This window comes from Styela clava, chromosome 8 (assembly GCF_964204865.1).
Source record: "Styela clava chromosome 8, kaStyClav1.hap1.2, whole genome shotgun sequence".
Taxonomy (NCBI): Eukaryota; Metazoa; Chordata; class Ascidiacea; order Stolidobranchia; family Styelidae; genus Styela; species Styela clava.
Window position 1 is genome coordinate 20,669,400 of NC_135257.1, and position 17,903 is coordinate 20,687,302.

The 17,903-nt window shown below is 36.2% G+C and overlaps 1 protein-coding gene across 1 annotated transcript; it reads left to right on the forward strand.

The window, feature by feature from the left end:
* Positions 1–5,512: 5,512 nt before the first annotated feature.
* Positions 5,513–10,881, forward strand: LOC120346773 (peptidyl-prolyl cis-trans isomerase FKBP1A-like). The gene is made up of 4 exons (XM_039416594.2): positions 5,513–5,667; positions 8,489–8,536; positions 8,950–9,062; positions 9,881–10,881. Exons 1-4 carry the CDS (start codon positions 5,631–5,633, stop codon positions 10,007–10,009), a joined length of 327 nt encoding a protein of 108 aa, XP_039272528.2. The 5' UTR covers positions 5,513–5,630; the 3' UTR covers positions 10,010–10,881.
* The last annotated feature ends 7,022 nt before the right edge of the window (positions 10,882–17,903 follow it).

Below are 17,903 nucleotides of genomic sequence, written 5' to 3' on the forward strand. Positions count from 1 at the left end.
ATACTCAATTACATGGAGAAATGAAAATAACAATGAGCCAATCATATTATGACATGTTTAGCAATAATTCAAAAGATAGAAATATCAATAACAATGGCTTTTAAAGTCGAACATAGAAATCATCAAATTGATGCCAATGAAAGAAAAGAAGACAGCAATTTTATTACCTATATATACATACATGAGTTGGAAAAAAGGGCTATGACCCTCAGTGTGCAGTGTTTATATGAAACAGTTAAATTTATAGTAATGTAGTAATTTATATAATGCAGTTTTCAACACAGTTCTAAAGGCATATTAATTAAACTACAGATATTAGGACAAGTTAGAATATTTCAGTAGGAAATATTTTTTCAGTTTCTTACTGAAAACATGCACAGAACTTTTTTTAGTTTCAGGTGGAACATTGCCCCAGACCTGTACACCCATATACTTCAAAGATGTTTTGTCCACCTCAGTGGACACTTGTGGAGTAAAGAAAACCTTGTTTCTTTGAGACCTGGTGCAGTAATTGTGCACTTTTTTTAATGGGGTGAAATATTTTTTTTAAAACAGGAGGGACAAGGTCATTTTCATACCGATGCATGAACTTTGCTATTTCTAGCGTATGTATATCAGACAGCTGTAGGAATTCATACTGGTAGTAGAGCTGCAAATTAGTTACACGAACTTTCTCTGCAAATGCCATACATCGTAAAACTTTATTTTGCAAAACATGAACTGGCTGTAAGGAAGACCTTGATGCTGAGCCCCAACTTAGCAGACCATATTGCAGACGTGAGTGAAATAGACTAAAATATACTAATTTAAGTGTTTTAGATTTCAAAATATGCCTTAACCTGTAAAATATTCCAAGAGTTTGCGATAATTTCTTGGATAACTCGGCAATATGTGGCTTCCAACTCAGTTCGTCATCAATTGTAATTCCCAAATATTTAATGGATTTTGTTTGTTCTATAATGTTGCTGCCAATGCCAACTCTAAATGTGGAAATACCATGCTTTTTATCACAGAACAACATAAATTTTGTTTTAGAATAATTTAGGGATAATTTGTTCGCTTTAAGCCAATTATCGACCTTCTGGAGTTCATGATTCACCACAGTTTGGAGTTCTAAACCACAGGATGCTGATTTTAGCAGAGAAGTATCATCGGCAAATAATGTCGAATGAAAAGTAGATGCCAAAGGTAGATCGTTTATGTAACATAGAAATAACAGCGGGCCAATCGTGGAACCCTGGGGGACCCCACATTCAATAAGGCCCATTTCAGAGATACAATCCCCATATTGGACATATTGTTTGCGGCCACTTAAATATGATGCAATAAGATGATATGCCTTTCCTCGAATGCCATAATTATATAACTTATCTAGTAAAATTTGATGGTTAACAGTATCAAAAGCTTTCGCAAGATCCAAAAAGATGGCACATGTGATCTTGTTATTGGCCTTATTTTCTATTATCATTTCTTTGAGCCGTGCTATGGCTAGCTCAGTTGAATAGTTGTTTCGGAAACCAAACTGGGAAAGGCTCAAAGTTCCATGTTTATCGAAATAATATTTGAGACGATGATATAAAATTTTTTCATAAATCTTGGCAATTTGTGATAGCAGGGAGATAGGCCTATAATTATTCGGATCAAAGCATCAAAGTTTTTGAATCGACATTTTCATAACTTTTTTTTTATTTATTAAAAAGTCAAACGAAACAAATCATGAGGGGCAATGGACCTTTCCACAAGCATCGACTTCCTTGTTTACTTCGTTACATCGGCCAATCAGCAAGATGCAAAAAGTGACGTAACAATGCCCCTTTTCGGATCCGCTCAGACACTTTTCTCACTCAGACAGTTCCTCAAGCACGGCTGTAAACATTACCTCGTTTTCGCATTTTGAACTCTATTCATTAGTTTTCAGTTGTGTTTCGGAAACTTAAATATAAATTAGATAATTCAATGATCACTCTGTCTTCCTAGGAGTTTTAATTTAATTGCAGTAATAAAAAGTTAGTGTAGAAATAGCTGTGATAGACTAGGCTAAAATTCTTTACCGGTACTTATAAAAAACAGATTGTTGTATGCGATGAATCTATATGATAGCTTGAAACACATACCCCATTTTACAGGCGCCAACTCGTAAAAGCACTCTTAAAATAACCCCGAAATTTTTCAATGGTTAAGTATAGGAAGATTTTTTCGGCAGTCAAAGGTCGAGGAAAGGTCCATTCATCACATAATATCAATAAATTGAGTTGTTTTCTAACATACCGTTTTTATTTGATATATACAAATTACACAGTCAAAAGTTCATAATCCACGGTATAGGGTTTACGGTAATTCCGATATTTGAATAATTCCCATGATGTCATTGCAATATATTCCGCAAAAACAGTATCCACAGCATGATGTGGAGTTCCAATTCATTCATATAAATTAGATACCGTGTTTCCCTGAAAATAAACCCTAGTCTGAATTTTAAAAATGATTTTACTATAAGCCCTCCCCTTAAAATAAGACCTAGTCATGACGCGCAATTTTGTTTGACTTAGTCGATAGCGAGAAATCTTTCTTACACGTTTCAAATGATTAATGATATATGTTATGAAGTTATTTTGAATAAAAACGTGTTATTTATTTCTCTACTCTGTAATTTTGTTTTTGATAGAGAAAATATAAGACACCCCCAAAATATAAGACCTAGTGTTATTTTTCGGAAGAAAATTGAAATAAGACCCAGTCTTATTTTCGGGAAAACACGGTATTAGTATATCACATATTTTAAGACAATGAAAAGGGAAAAAAGCAAAGATAGACATGATTTATTACAACAACAATTTTATCTGGTATAATATAATTTCCATTCTAACACACAGAACAAATAATTTTATGATAACTATGTTATTTCAATGTGTATAAATTTCAGACAATGGAGAGAACTTCAAAGCATTACGGATTTCTAAAATATTATCAATTTTTTCATCACTCAGTATTTCCTCTTTTATAAACTCATTCATACCTCTTAACTCTAGTTAGAACTTGAGTTGCGAGTTGATTTGCATTACGTTTCATTTACATATTCAATACAAAAATTATACAAACAAAAACTGAGAAATAAAATAAACAAAATACCCAAGAAAAGGGTAGCGAAATAAAAAAAAATACCTCTAATTTAAACAAAGACAAAAAGACGGCCAAGTGAAAAAAGACTGTATTATCGAAACTACTACCGGTTGTATATTATGAATTGAAACGAGTATATGTTCGGGCACTTCATCTTGAAACAGTAACAGTATTCACCAAACTAAAACAAAAATAAATAGCCTACATGATTCACCACGTTGTTGCGTGAAAGTCTTTCGAAAATTTCATTCCAAGATTCTTTAGATAGAGGCTTCCTAAACATGACTTTTTACATATGCTATTTCTTTATATATTCCAGATTTTGAACGAGTGCCATCGCTAATTAAATATTGACTTCAACAGATTCTCTTGAATCTTTCTCTAACTGATGAAAAAATAAAGCAATGCAACTTTGGGAGCTGTAGATAGCTGTCTTTAGATAGAAAATATCGCTTATATTAAAATCATTTTCAAAATTCATGCTAGATCTTATTTTCAGGGTAGGTCTTATTTTCGGGGAAACACGGTAGTTCATAAATATCTGAATCTTATAAAAAAAAAGCAATAACGGTAATTTGGATTAGAGTTACTCTTTGAGGATCATATGGTGCAGTTGTATGTTTCTGGAACATATGGACTGAAGTTGGCAGAAATATCAATGGTGCGCACAAGAGATTGTTTGCGCAGCTAAATAAACTACAATGCCAAACAAAATTTTTGGGATTTTTTTGTAGAAAGCCTCCGATACAACGTGGCGAACGCGAAATTACTTAAAACGTGGCGGGGGTGTTTTTCTCGAATCACATATTTTTGCATTAGTGGCGGAAAGCTTAATCTTACAAAAAATTCAATTTTTGTATTGTGATTTCAACAACGAAACATTATCAATGTATACAATTTTGATAACAACATAGACTCGGTGCATGACGTCGGGAATACGCTCGCCATCGCACCCTTGATTACCTTGCTCGGATCGCATCCGCGCATGTGAAATAATTATATACGAGAGGATTTCTGAAAACGACTCGTCGTGGCAACGGGTTCATGCAATCGCTGGCCCAGTTACGGTTTACTCCATCATCATTCCATGAATCGGAAACATATATCTTTCTCACTATTCCCATGCCCAACATGGGATGGTAACTAATTGGACGAGAGTCAGTGTTTCGTCATATGATTTAAGATAAGATTTACATAAGATTTATCCGGGTGTGAGAAAAGTTGTTAGGACGACTTAATCATATGGCGAACTACGGTCTCTCGCCCGGTTACCAGTCATATCGGTTATTTGTTTTAGGTTGGAATTTATATAATTTTCATAGGGAGAGGAAGCCGATAAGACGGCTCAACCACATGGTGAGCCACGGTCTCTCGTCCGGTTACCATTCCACGTCGGCTATGGGATTAGTTAGTTAATTGTTTCCGGGCGCACGGACTTGATTGTAGGGGAAGCCGTAACCGACCAGCGATTACGTGATCCACCCTACGCGGCGAGGAGTCCAGCAATCCTCGAGTCCTTATTTTCAAATGCATGGACCTGATTTAGCCGTCTTACCGGCGTTTCCATCCCCTGGATAAATATGAAAATTCAACTTGCGTTCTACTCATTATAAATGAATATAATTATATTACAACATAAACTCGGCGGCTGGCTTCGGGAATGGACCTTTCCCCGACCTTTGACCCCCGAAAAATTCTTCCTATAGTTTACCATTGCAAAATTTTCGGGGCTATTTTAAGAGTGCTTTTGCGAGTTGGCGCCTGTGAAATGGGGTATGTGTTTCAAACCATCATTATGATTCATCGCATACAACAACCTGTTTTTTAAAAGCACCGTTAAAGAATTTTAGCCTAATCTATCACAGCCATTTCTACACTAATTTTTATTACTGCAATTAAATTAAAACTCCTAGGAATACAGGGTGACCATTGAATTATCTGATTTACATTTAAGTTTCCAAAACATAACTGAAAACTAACGAATAGAGTTCAAAAGTGCGAAAACGAGGTAATGTTTACGACCACGCTTGAAAATCTGTCTGAGTGAGAAAAGTGTCTGAGCGGATGCGAAAAGGGAGCATTGTTACGTCACGTTTTGCATTTTGCTGATTGGCCAATGTCACGAAGTAAACAAGGAAGTCGATGCTTGGGGAAAGGTCCATACGCTCGTCATCACACCTCTGACTACTCCGCATGGAGAATAATTATATGTGAGAGGATTGCTGGAAAACGACTCGTCGCAAATTCCTCCGTTATCAATTCCATGAATCTGAAACAGATATCCGGCTGACTCTTTCCAGATTTTTCCAAAAGATACCCGCGAATATAACGTTTTCGTTTTTAAATCAACGAAGCATGCGATGACGCGGGAGAAAAAAGCTCGTCACGCCGGTTATTTTTTCTCAGTTTCTTATCGGACCACTCTTTCTTGCGCGACCACGGTTTGCTTCGTTCGTCTGACTCGGGAATATTCTTAATTTTATATTTTTGTTTGTTTACATCGGTGAAAAATGGGAGTTACCGTAGAAACCATACAAGCAGGAGATGGTAAATATATTTTCTTCGTTTTACAGTTTTATCATACTACAGTGAGATTGGTTGATTTCGTTATGATTTTTCGCAGTTTGGCACGGTTGAAGCGTCGTGATTACTGGATTAGCCCAGTGCTGACTCTGTGGCTTGAGACGACTTATCATTTTGTCTTACTTTACCCAACCCGACTTTCTCCTATATTTAAATATATATATATATAATTTAGTCTATACTGATATATTTACCAATTAAATAAATTCGTAAATTGCATTCCCAATTAGAGCTAAAATCTGAAGCCCGACCTTAAATTCGGGTCAGGCCTTAAATATCAATCATTACGTTTGGGTAGGTCTTTTCTATTGCTAACTTTTTTTTAAAATAAATATATGTTTACAAAAAGTATATACTAGTACTGTAGTAGTGAAATTCAAAGAACTTCTAAATAAAATATGAAATTTTGGGCTCGGGCCTGCTAATCCAGTTAATTAGTTGGGCTCAAGTCAGGTTTAATACCCACAGGCCTGGGTCGGGCCGAGCTGGAATTTTTGGCCCGATCCTACCTTTCTTCCCAATATTGTACTTGAACTGCTAGGATAACTGGATAATTTATGAATCTCAAGAATGTGGTTGACCATACAGCCATGTTTTTAAAATGTCTTATTGAAGTATTTCACTCAATGTTGGGATGGTCAGCGAACCAGTTCCTGTTTTCAGTACAGCACACTATCCAAATTCCAAGAATTTCCCTCCATTTGGCTCAATAAAACAAACACTCTATGTGTCTCACAAACGAGGGGCGTCTGGGACCCAGACTGGATTCCATGGCAGATGCACGCCCGAGGGCGCTAGCGCTCCACAAAAATGCACGCGAGCGAATTCAATTTTGCACGCCGAAAATTTGCAATTGCTCACCAATGTAAATCGGTTTAAATAGTTTTTAAATCGATAATCTAGTAATATAAAGATGCCAAAAAATTATAACTCCACAATTGTCGACTAATACTAGCTTGCAAGATTAGGCATGATCGAAAAATGCGAAGCAAAAACCATAACGTGTTGAATGAGAAAGATCGCCTCCTCACCGACGCTGGCCAGTTATGGCTTTGATTCAGCGTATTTTTTATACAATAATTTTACACGGATGTACTGAACAGTACCGGTATATAAAGTCGCACAAACACTCTCAAAATTAGTGAGAATAATATAGAAATAATGTTTGGGGTTAAAGGTCAAACGTCCATTTTTGCTATGATTCCACATATTTTGTATCCAATACCGGTAATTTTACGCGGATGTATTGAAAGGTATCTTAGGTCGAAGTCAGTTTCACGCGGGCGCAGTTGTTTTGCACGCCATGAGCTGTAATTGCATGCCAGAAATTCGTATTTGCACGCGGGAATTTCTGATTGCACGCCCGATTTCTCGTTCAAAAAGGCCATGAAATCCAGACTGGTCTGGGACCACGTCAGATGCTTCATATCTCGCCATGCTTGTCTCAATAATAATCTAAATTAATCGCGGCCGTCACATGAACAAAATTGCCGTTTTTTGCTAAAAACTCTCGAAAGCTACGGCACAATTTTTTTCTTTCGGTAAATAGGATTATTTTTTCCCAAGGAATTCAATAATGACGTTACTGGATTGCGCTTTTTTGTAGTATTTTGCGCAACTTCATTATACTGTGTTATTACCGATATTGAGGGACAACAATGTCCAGACGTCTCCCAAAGGAGGGGTGTCATCTGTAAAATGGGTTTCTCTGAAACGGGACAATGTCACCCGATTTGTATAGTGTGCCGTACTGGTTTTAGACCTGTATACCAGTGGATCCTAACCTTTTATGGGCGTGGCCCCCTTTCGGAAGTTTTAAACACTCAAGACCCCCCCGTCTACAGGCTTATCATTCCAGTGGTATTTATAGTGTTATTTTAATTGCTGAATTCTTCATGCACTAGCCCAGGGCTACTCAACTATTTTCACCGAAGGTCTGTTTACAAAACTTCAAAATTACAGGGGTCCGGACATTTCAGAATGGTATTTTATTAAATAAACAAATGCATTATTAAATTAAATACAAGAGCAATGATTGGCTCACAAATATGGACACAAATGTCGCACATTGGTACCAGTGCGGCAAACTGTATAGCCGTGTATGTAAATAGTATCAATATCATCAACAAAAACTCTAAAACGATGCTTATACTGCATACGCGGTCCATATTGAATGCTCAAAAGGTCCGGATTCGGACCGCGGTCCGCCAGTTGAGTAGCCATGCACTAGCCTATAAAGTGAAAACACTCTGTGAAATACCCTTACAGCCTTAAGCAATGAACCTAGAAAGAATGGGGAATGAAAAGTAAAATCAATGTTGCACCTAGCATTGTGCCTCCCCCCAACTGCTCTGTGACCCGCTTGGGGCCACGCATCCCTGGTTGGGAACCGCTGCTATTGACGTTAGATGACTGTAGCATATTGGCTATAGGCACCACACTGGCGACTAGCGCTATATTTGGTGTTTCAAAATTGATGTGTCATGTGTTAGATTTATGTAACGCATTTCATGTTAATAGTTTATGTAGTGACATATATATACATTTTTTTGGAATAATGGAATCTGCTGCTAGTGATCACAACTGGTCTTGATAAATATGAACGGAGATATCTGATATTTTCTTGACTCGGTTGCGAGTGGTGTTCAAAGTATTTTTTACAGAAGGTTACGTTAACTGCTCTGTGATGGTGAAGCATCTAGCAATCCTCAAGTAGTATCTGTATTATGTTTATTATTATTTTTCTCAATCTAACCATATAGTGATATATATACATTGTTTACAGGAACGAATTTCCCGAAATGTGGTCAAACAGTCGAAGTGCATTATACAGGTGAATATTGAAAGATATATTCATAAAAATTATATCTTGTGCATTAGTGGTTGCATTCAATTCCTCTATCTGTACTTTTCATAAAGTACCAAAGAATATGCAAATTTTCATTTTAAAATGATTCAAATATATTTTAATGACAAATTTCAGGTATACAGACTTTTCCTACCACATGACTGTTATTGATTTTGTTTTACATTTCTTTGAGGAGTTGATAATAAGTTAATAATAATATAGGCTGCCCAAAAAGTCTTGAAACTTTTTTAAATAGCAATGGAAATTCATCGATAATGTATATTGTTTCGTTGTTTTGGCCCTCAGAGAGTCTATAAACCCAAATTTGATGGTGAAACACTAACTTTGAATTTAGTTTTACATGCAATCCATTCCTGAATGTAACATATTTATATCAGGCACACTGACCGATGGCAAGAAATTTGATTCATCTCGCGACCGCGGTAAACCATTCCAATTCAAGATTGGACAAGGCCAGGTCATCAAAGGGTGGGATGAAGGCGTAGCCCAGGTTCGTAGACTTAGAATGTAATGAAGGGAATTTACTTGAAGCTGGGTTTTGTGCGCACCCTGAATTGAAACAGATTCACTCAGCTGCCAAGGGGTTTTGTTAGGGATACAATATGAATCAGAACAAATTGCTCTATAAAATGTGATTTTAATTGAAATATGCTCAAACAGAGACATAATTTTATTAAATTTTAAACTTTTCGCTTGACAGAAATTTCTATTAAAAGGGTAATTTCAATCATATTGTTTGTTGAAATATGACTTAATTAAATAGTGTTAATATTTATCTAAATTTCTTTAGGTATTATCCTAACCTAACTTCCCCATTTCAGCAGTTTTGGAAATAGTGTTTATCAATAATAACCTACAAGGTGGTCACTAGAAAAGCAGAAAATTTGGTCATATGAGATCACGAAAAAAATGTGTATGGGTATAAGTTTAATTGGAACGATATCCCACAAGTGAACCATCAAAACGCTACACAAGCTTTGACTTATATGTTAAGATACTGCTCTGAAATGCACGGGCGACATTCAATTCAATTTAATTTTTTTTTTTTTTAATTAGGTATTCGGGTCGCCACCGATCCTAATAACCAGTATAATTTTTCAAAGCTTTCTACATCTTTTCACGACCCACTAAGATTCCTTCTGCGGCCCACCACGACCCATAGTTTGGGAACCGCTGGTCTATAACATATGCCTTTAAAAAAAACTTTGGTAAAGTAATTCTTTGCAAAAAAAAAAAAGCTGTTTGACAAATTTTCTGTTTTTCTTGCGACCCCACCTTGTATTTATCTGGCAGTATATTTATTTTCAGATGTCAAAGGGACAGAGAGCGAAGTTAACTTGCTCACCTGACTACGCTTATGGGGCAGCAGGATACCCACCTGTTATCCCCAAAAATGCTACCCTCATTTTCGATGTGGAACTGATTAACTTCAAATAAAAAGTACACTGACATTTTAGTTTGTTTAGGAAACCCCCCTCCCTGTATCACGTGTTGCATATTTTATACTAATTTTCATGACATTAGTTCCATAATTTGTACGTCTTAAATAATACCATCATGTTGTTGAACAAATACTTATTCAAGAGTGAAAAAGTTTCTTTCTGGTGGCTCCAACTCAATCCTGGTCATTTTGTGTGAGAGCATAACAAATTTTTTTTAACATATTTTGAGTATTTTCTTGAAAAAACCTTTTGCATAACCCATTGGCCCGAACTTTTTTCAATAAATTTCTCTCTTGCCACGTATCACAACTTTGTTTCAGTTTATCATTCAATCTTTATTGGTAAGATAGCCAACTGTGCGTGCAACTCGCACTTTTTTTACAGTCAGAGTAGAAATATTGTATAGGCTACACGAATATGTGTTGCAGTAATACTAAATAACTATGTCACTCACCTACAGTAAAACTACACTGAAAACAAAGTTTCAAAAATTTTCTACCAAAACTGTAATTTAGGTGATATGCATTTTTCGAGTATCTAAACTAAATTGGCTTTAAATTTCCAATCTGGACAAGTATGTACGTACCAATGCCCATTGTGGCATGTGTGTGGCAAAGGGTTGAATAGGCTGAACCACAATGTGAACCTTAATGGTATTTTTCATAACAATTTTACATGCAGCTGTAATAATGTTCGTTTTCTAGGCTAATAGTACCTCTGTTTTCACTCTGTTCTGACTACTATCGTAAAAATAATCCTTGAAAATAGTACCTGAGGCACAGTTTTATTGTGTCACAATTAGTGTAATGATGTAATAATAATTTGGTGGATGTCATAATTGCTCAATAAATTTGAATCTCAAAACTATTGTGTGTCAGAATGGTGGAAAGGGACTTTGAACCAATTCTAAACAGCCTGGGGGAAAGATCCCTGGGGGCTAAACTTTGGGTACTCTCGTAGTATATGTACCACGTTAGGGTTAAGCCATGATTTTATTCCAATTTTCTTATTTTAATTATATTGCAAGTTCGGGGACTGTCCGTGTTAGCCAAGTGAATATACCCCCTGCCCACTGGTTTCAGTCCCTTTACCTTACACAACCTGATGTAAAATAGGCAAACAGAATTAGTTACCTCCATATTGGTACACATACTTCTGGAGCGCTAAATTTTGACTCTTATTGGGATGAGGGTAGGTATACAATTCTGATTGGTAAATGTAGTACATTAGTGATTGTAACTAAACTTCTGGGTTTGATCTGCTGCTGGTTTTGGGTTCAGGTTTTAGTTCCAAGGGTCACCTACAGAGTATTGAATTTACCGAGAAGAGAGTTTATTTTTCTCGCCAAACAAGATTACGTGATGATACAAATAATAATAAAAAACAACAACATATATTGGGGGTGTCAAAGCTGAAATCACGGCCGATTTTTTGCTATCAGCTATGCTAACTCTCTAACGAATTCTCGCCATAAATCGCAATCGTATTTGGAAGATTTAATTGGCGTTGGCTATGGGTGACGAACACAATTTTTCTATGAATGTCAAAACCATTTTCAGACGAAGCGCGCGGCACCGTTTTAACATATTATCTTGGTGTTTATTTAATTAAATAAACGTGCCTGCGATGATTCAATATGTTTGTTCCGTCAATCTCTGTTTTTAAAAGTTGGCAACTGATGATGCGCGGAGTTCCCAACGGACAATGACATAAACGTCTCAAAGGAACTTGTGGCCGTAATGAAATTACGAAAGGCTGTCAATATTCATGGTCTAATTTGTGGCTTCATGTTCAAATTCGGTACACCCGAAGTATGTGAACCAAGATGGCCGACACCGGAACGCAGTATGTGTACCAGGTTAGGATTAGGCCATGTTTGTATTCCAATTTTACTTATTTTAGTTTTATTACGGTTCGGGGACTAGCCAAGTGACTCCCGTTGTGTTTGTACCTGACATGATGGCCTAACCTGATACACATACTACGTTCCGGTGTTCGTCATCTTGGTACACATACTTCGGGAGTACCCCAAATTCAAACCCATTTCATTGATGTCCCGCATACAGCGTTTGCAATATTATATGGTCCATACATTGCGAGATTTGAATTTTTATATTTGGGCGACGATGCTCAATAATCGTTACTGGTTTTCCGCGATTCCCTTCACGCCCAAATCCATTTTTCTTCATTCTGTATGTATAATTTGTATTTTCGGTATATGGAAATATAAACTACCGTGCTCCCCCGAAAAAAAAGGTTCTTTATTCAATTTTCTTTCGAAAAATAACACTAGGGCTTATTTTGGGGGAATGTCTTTTATATTTTCATTTATCAAAAACAAATTTGAGAGATATGTAAATAAACGGAATATGAATCGTGGCGTAATCTTCGCGTTACCTCAGGTAATCGGACCGTTTCCTCTCTCACACGTTTCAGATTAATAAAAAAAGTCGCGATATCGACCAGGTCCTATTTTAAGGGGATGGCTTATATTAAAATCATTTTTAAAATCCAGGCTAGGTATTAATTTCGGGGAAACACGGTTGTGACTGATTTCGTACTTATCTTGACAGGACGTATCATAAAATCAGTGATTCCCAACCATCCCGAACCCTTTTTAGATCATGAATTTTTCGCGAAACACCAAACGAAAATTTCCGATTTTGTGAGAACTATCCGAAAAAACAACAATAATCTCCATCAGTTTTAGCGTGGGAATGAAATTTCAACAAGACCAATAATGGCTTATGACTCGAGTTGTAAAAAGACGTAACAAATTCGTGACTACAGAGAACAGAAGCACGTTGAATTATCAATGAGAATTATTTAAAACTGGGCTGTTCGCTTAATAGCGATGCAATATTAATATAATATATATATATATATATATATATGAGCTTTTTTAGATTAACACGAATCGTCTATTTTGGCTGGGATTCAGGAGGGTAGGGATTTGTTCAAAGAGAATTGTTTTAAATCAAATGTTTAAAAAAAAAAATTCTGCCTGTTTTGTTCAAAATGGCTGCCCTCATTGATTTTTTGTAATAAATAGGTTGAAGAAAATGGATGTAAAAACTTGCAAGGCGCTTCTTATTTGCAATGAATCCTTCGAAACGCCACAAATATCGATAAGTCCATACACACCTTCTCAAGCTGTAGTTCAGTGCGACCGCAAACGTGGTTTGCGCAGTAGGACGTAACCGATAAGCCATTACGTGAGCGACCCACCTTGCGAAAATTGAAATATGATTTCAGTTTGTATAACTTTGATCTAAGTATGCAAAGCATAAATTAACCGAACAGTATTAACCGCAATAATGCCCTTATTTTATGAGAAAATGTCAATACATAAACCCGAAATCCTTATTGTGGCGTCATAACAGATTAGTTGTAGCGTCTTTGCATCAGAGGACTTTTACAATTAGCATAGGCTAAGGCAGTGGTTCTCAAACTTTTTTTGCTCGCGGCACACTGAGCGAATAAAAAAGTTTTGCGGCCCACTTTAAAAATTAAAGTTACTTTAAACAAATCATTCTGCTTCTGTTTTGAAAAACAACTGAAACGAGGTTTCGCGCTGTCTTTTCTACCTTTAATTACAGTCATAGCAGACTGGCAGAAAATCCATGTGCACAGAGCCATAGAGATGTCAAAATTATTTTTGATAATTTTGCACCTATGATGGAATAGGAGTTATAAGCAGATAGCCAAAACTCGTCCAAACTTGCTGTTTTGTTTGCCCAACTAAGTGCGCAAGTCAACATGGTGCAAGGTGGACCGCTTGTTTACAAATATATACATTATGACATAACAATGCAATTATAACGTGACAATCACCCTTATTACCAGGATAAGGCAAATGCAACAATATTACCAGCCTAATTCCAACTGGATACTCAAGCCTTACAACCTTTCCCGTTGCATGCCTATGTGTAATACCAATTGCTTATTTTCAAAAATTCCACAAAAAGCTCCGCGGCACACTTGAGAATCTCTTGAGGCACACTATTAAGCCGCGGCACACAGTTTGAGAAACACTGGGCTAGGGTGTCTAATCGTTTATAGCAGTAGATTGCCGCCGATGTAAGTTTATTCTTCATTATCGTAACGCTCTTGCTTTGTCGAAGGCTGCCTTTGGTGTAGATACAACCGTGGCGATAAATGTACGCAATAGAAATAAACGTCAAAACAAAAATTTTTACTTACATTTTTAAAATTATAATTCCGGCAGCGTATACAGCTGTTCGAGCGCAACGTTTTGGCGTAGTTTAGTGGCGATACAGAGGGTACAATAAAAAATACATAAAAAAAATGGATTTAAAACAAGCCCTTGTTTTAAAACACGATGTTTTTTAGGAATTGATAAAAACAAAACCCTACAGGGAAGTCAAACACGTAGTTCTTCTACAATGGTTGTCAGTTTTTTATCAGTGTGATATAACGTGCTGTGTGCATTATGAATAACGTTGATAGGATAGGATCCGATAAGACGGCTTAATCATATGAAGAACCACGGCCTGTTACCAGTCCATGTCGGGTATGAGATTAATTAGCCAGTTATTTGTTTTTGAAAGCATAAAACTGCCTTTAAACAGCTAACTAATTTTTTCTATTTTAACTATTGTGTCATTAACCTTAATACGAGATTCTGGTATTCAGTCGCCTTGTAGATGGACTTCTTGTTTTCCCGAGCATCGATTTTTCATGAATAAAGAAAATGACGGTTTGATTCAAACATAAATTCTGTAAAGATTTAAATCTAGATGTTTATTTGTGTCGTGCAAAACCAATATACGATATCAAATGAAATAAATAAAATGAATGTAACAGATTACCGTGTTTCCCCGAAAATAAGACTTGGTCTTTTTTCTAATTTCTTCCGAAAAATAACACTAGGGCTTATTTTCGGGGGATGTCTTATATTTTAATTTATCAAAAACAAAATTACAAAGTAGAGAATTACGAGATTTTGAAATATACGAAAACCAATATTCATTTACTTATAAATAACACGTTTTTAGTCAAAATAACTGAAAAACATAGACTATCAATCATTTAAAACGTGTAAGAGAGATTTCTTGCTATCAACTAGGTCAAAAAAAAAATCGTGTTATTGACTAGGTCTTATTTTGAGGGGAGGGCTTATATTGAAATCTTTTTTAAAATTCAGGGCTATGCTAGGTCTTATTTTTGGGGAAACACGGTGCAAGAATGTATATCGGCTTGTTGCAATTGAAGGGGGGTCGCGAAAGACTCTAGTAGTCTTCCAGAGAAAGTCATCTAGTAGAATTTAATTCATGAAATAAAATAGGGAGTCCGTTCCCAGAAAGACGTTTATTACACGCAAAGGAATCTTGTTGAAAACTAAATACATATGTGGATTTTGATTTTATGTTGCTATCATAAAGGATGCCAAAATATAACAAGAGAGCTACGCCCAAATATATGGACACGTCTGTTCGCAGTACAGTACGGTTTACCGTACCGTCAGATCACAGTCTACAAATATATTCACACCAAGCGAAGCAGTACAGTAGTACACAAAATGCCGTCCGATGTCCGCAGAACGTTTAATGACGTCATAGCAAACAAAAACAAATCTCACAGAGCTAACAGAAATATTTAAAATGAATAAAAGTAATAGCCTTCTGGGGAAAAATTTTATCTTCAACCACTGAAAATTTCAAAGCAATTGGTCCAGTATTCGAGGAGAAAAGCGATTTTTTTTTAAAATGATGGAAACAAATAACAATAACAACAAAATTTTGAAACAATCGTTATGTCCACTACGTGTCCAAAAATAATATTGACACGGGACAGCGGCAGGTCTCTCGCGAAACACGGGTTGAAAATCACTGGTGTAGATCAGGGGTCCTCAAACTTTTGGTGTTGCGGAGCCCTTGAAAGGTTAAATATTATTCGCGGAGCCTCAAAATAAATGTTAAAATTGTTACTTTCAGATTAATATTTCTGAGCAAGTTAAAAGTACTTTACTTATTTTAAATGCTGAACCTTTTTTAATCGGGTCAACAGAAGTCATAAATAAATCTAAATTTCAAACATAAATTATATATACTAAAGATGTAAATTTGACACTTGACAAACATATTGATAAATTAGGGGGCGAATCTTTTCCTTATTGACATTTTTAGAAGACTTAAGCCGCTAATAACGTGCGCAATTTCATTTTGTTACAATCGCCGATTTTTTCGTCAGCATGGCGTGTTTTAAACATCTTTACGCCGGTGTTTATTCTCCCTAAATCAAAAATTTCCCTCGGCATATACATGTATTGTTACACATTGACAACGTTAATTGCTTTTTTGTTCTCGTGGGGAATTATGAGTTTAATGTGTAAAACATGTTTCCATATTATAGTCATCGGCGATGAAATGCTAAAATTAATAATTAATGAAGAGGTAAATCCGCAACTCGAATTTCTTGATTGAAAAACGGCATTCTAAAATATTAAAACTGAAACTTAAAATGGAAGATCACACGTTTGGTTTTCAGCAGACTCAGATTGAAAACGCTTTTATAGATATCGTAAATCACAAAATTTGTTGTTATGTTAGGTTTTCATCGTACTAATGAGCAATCAATTGTGCGCGCGATCCGCGATGTACCTTTTTTCATTCTGAAACTACCGACGGAGCCGGATGCAATATGATAAATTTTCAATTGTTCGTATTTTGCCAGACATTGTGATTTTTAAAAGGCGATATCTTGCTTAAAAATAATCTCAAGTGCAAAAGAACAAATCAAGTTTGACAAATCCCAAGATCGCAAAAATACGACTCCAATTTATTTATAATTAGCAGTTTATCACATATTCTATGTTATTTTAGAATAGTATTCTTTCATTTTAGTAATCCTAATAGTAATCTCGAACCAAACGTGAGTAACGATGACCACAATTACATTATAACGACGAGACACGTTAAATGCTCGTACCGATCATGGATTGAATATTTTACGCAACAGAAATCTCGCTATCAGTTTTTAGTCGTGAAGAATGTTGCGCGGAAATTTCCGATTTCAATTTTGAACCACCTCCCTCTTAAAAATTTTGGCTGCGCTCCTGCTTATAAATAATGTCACTTTTTAATTCCGCCTCTTTACCATATTTCGAGGCTATATTGTTGTCAGATTTTATCAAAGCTGTTATTGCTTCTTTGAACAGTTACAAAATTTTGAGTCAGTATTTTGAAGAGTAATCGAATAGCTCGCGGAGCCCCCGTTTTTTTTTTCTCACGGAGCCCTGGGGCTCCGTACGGAGCACTTAGAGAACCTATGGTGTAGAATGTAGATGAATTTGAACTCTATGCGCGGGATTTCGCACTTATGCGGTAACGAGGAAATAATGGAATGGCCATTTAAATGAATAATGTGCGAACTCGAGTCTAAATTCTAGCTAGGTTAACCTATGTGCGACAACTATAGACTTAAAATCAGCAGAGTTTTAATATAAGATGGAATTTTCATATTTATCCCGGGGGAGAGCAGATGCGATAACACGGTTAATCATGTGGCGACCACAGTTCATCGTTGGTTAGTATCAGTCCCTGTGCGGGGAGCGGAAATTGTAATAAATAACCAAATTATCATTCAAGATGCAGGCAATCTTTTTCTGCATGTAATTGACCGGCATAACGTGAACGCCCACCCGCGATACGAAGCAAGTGATACAATTGTTTACTGTGATATTTTGTCGATAACTTATGTGTTCTGCGCAAAATTCTTTTCTATAGTTCAGGAGTTGCCAACATGCCAATCGCGATCGACGGGTCGATCGTCACGTCTCGAGTAGTCGATCGCGTCTGATGTTGAGTGAATTTAATATGATACCTCAAAAAATTGCCTTGAACCAGTTTCATGCAGCGCATGTTGTG

Bases quoted from the DNA above. Each gene is read 5' to 3' on its own strand.
- LOC120346773 (XM_039416594.2), top strand. From the start codon at position 5,631: ATGGGAGTTACCGTAGAAACCATACAAGCAGGAGATG. The intron at 5,668-8,488 runs GTAAATATATTT...CATTGTTTACAG, and splicing joins AACCATACAAGCAGGAGATG to GAACGAATTTCCCGAAATGT. The intron at 8,537-8,949 runs GTGAATATTGAA...TATTTATATCAG, and splicing joins AGTCGAAGTGCATTATACAG to GCACACTGACCGATGGCAAG.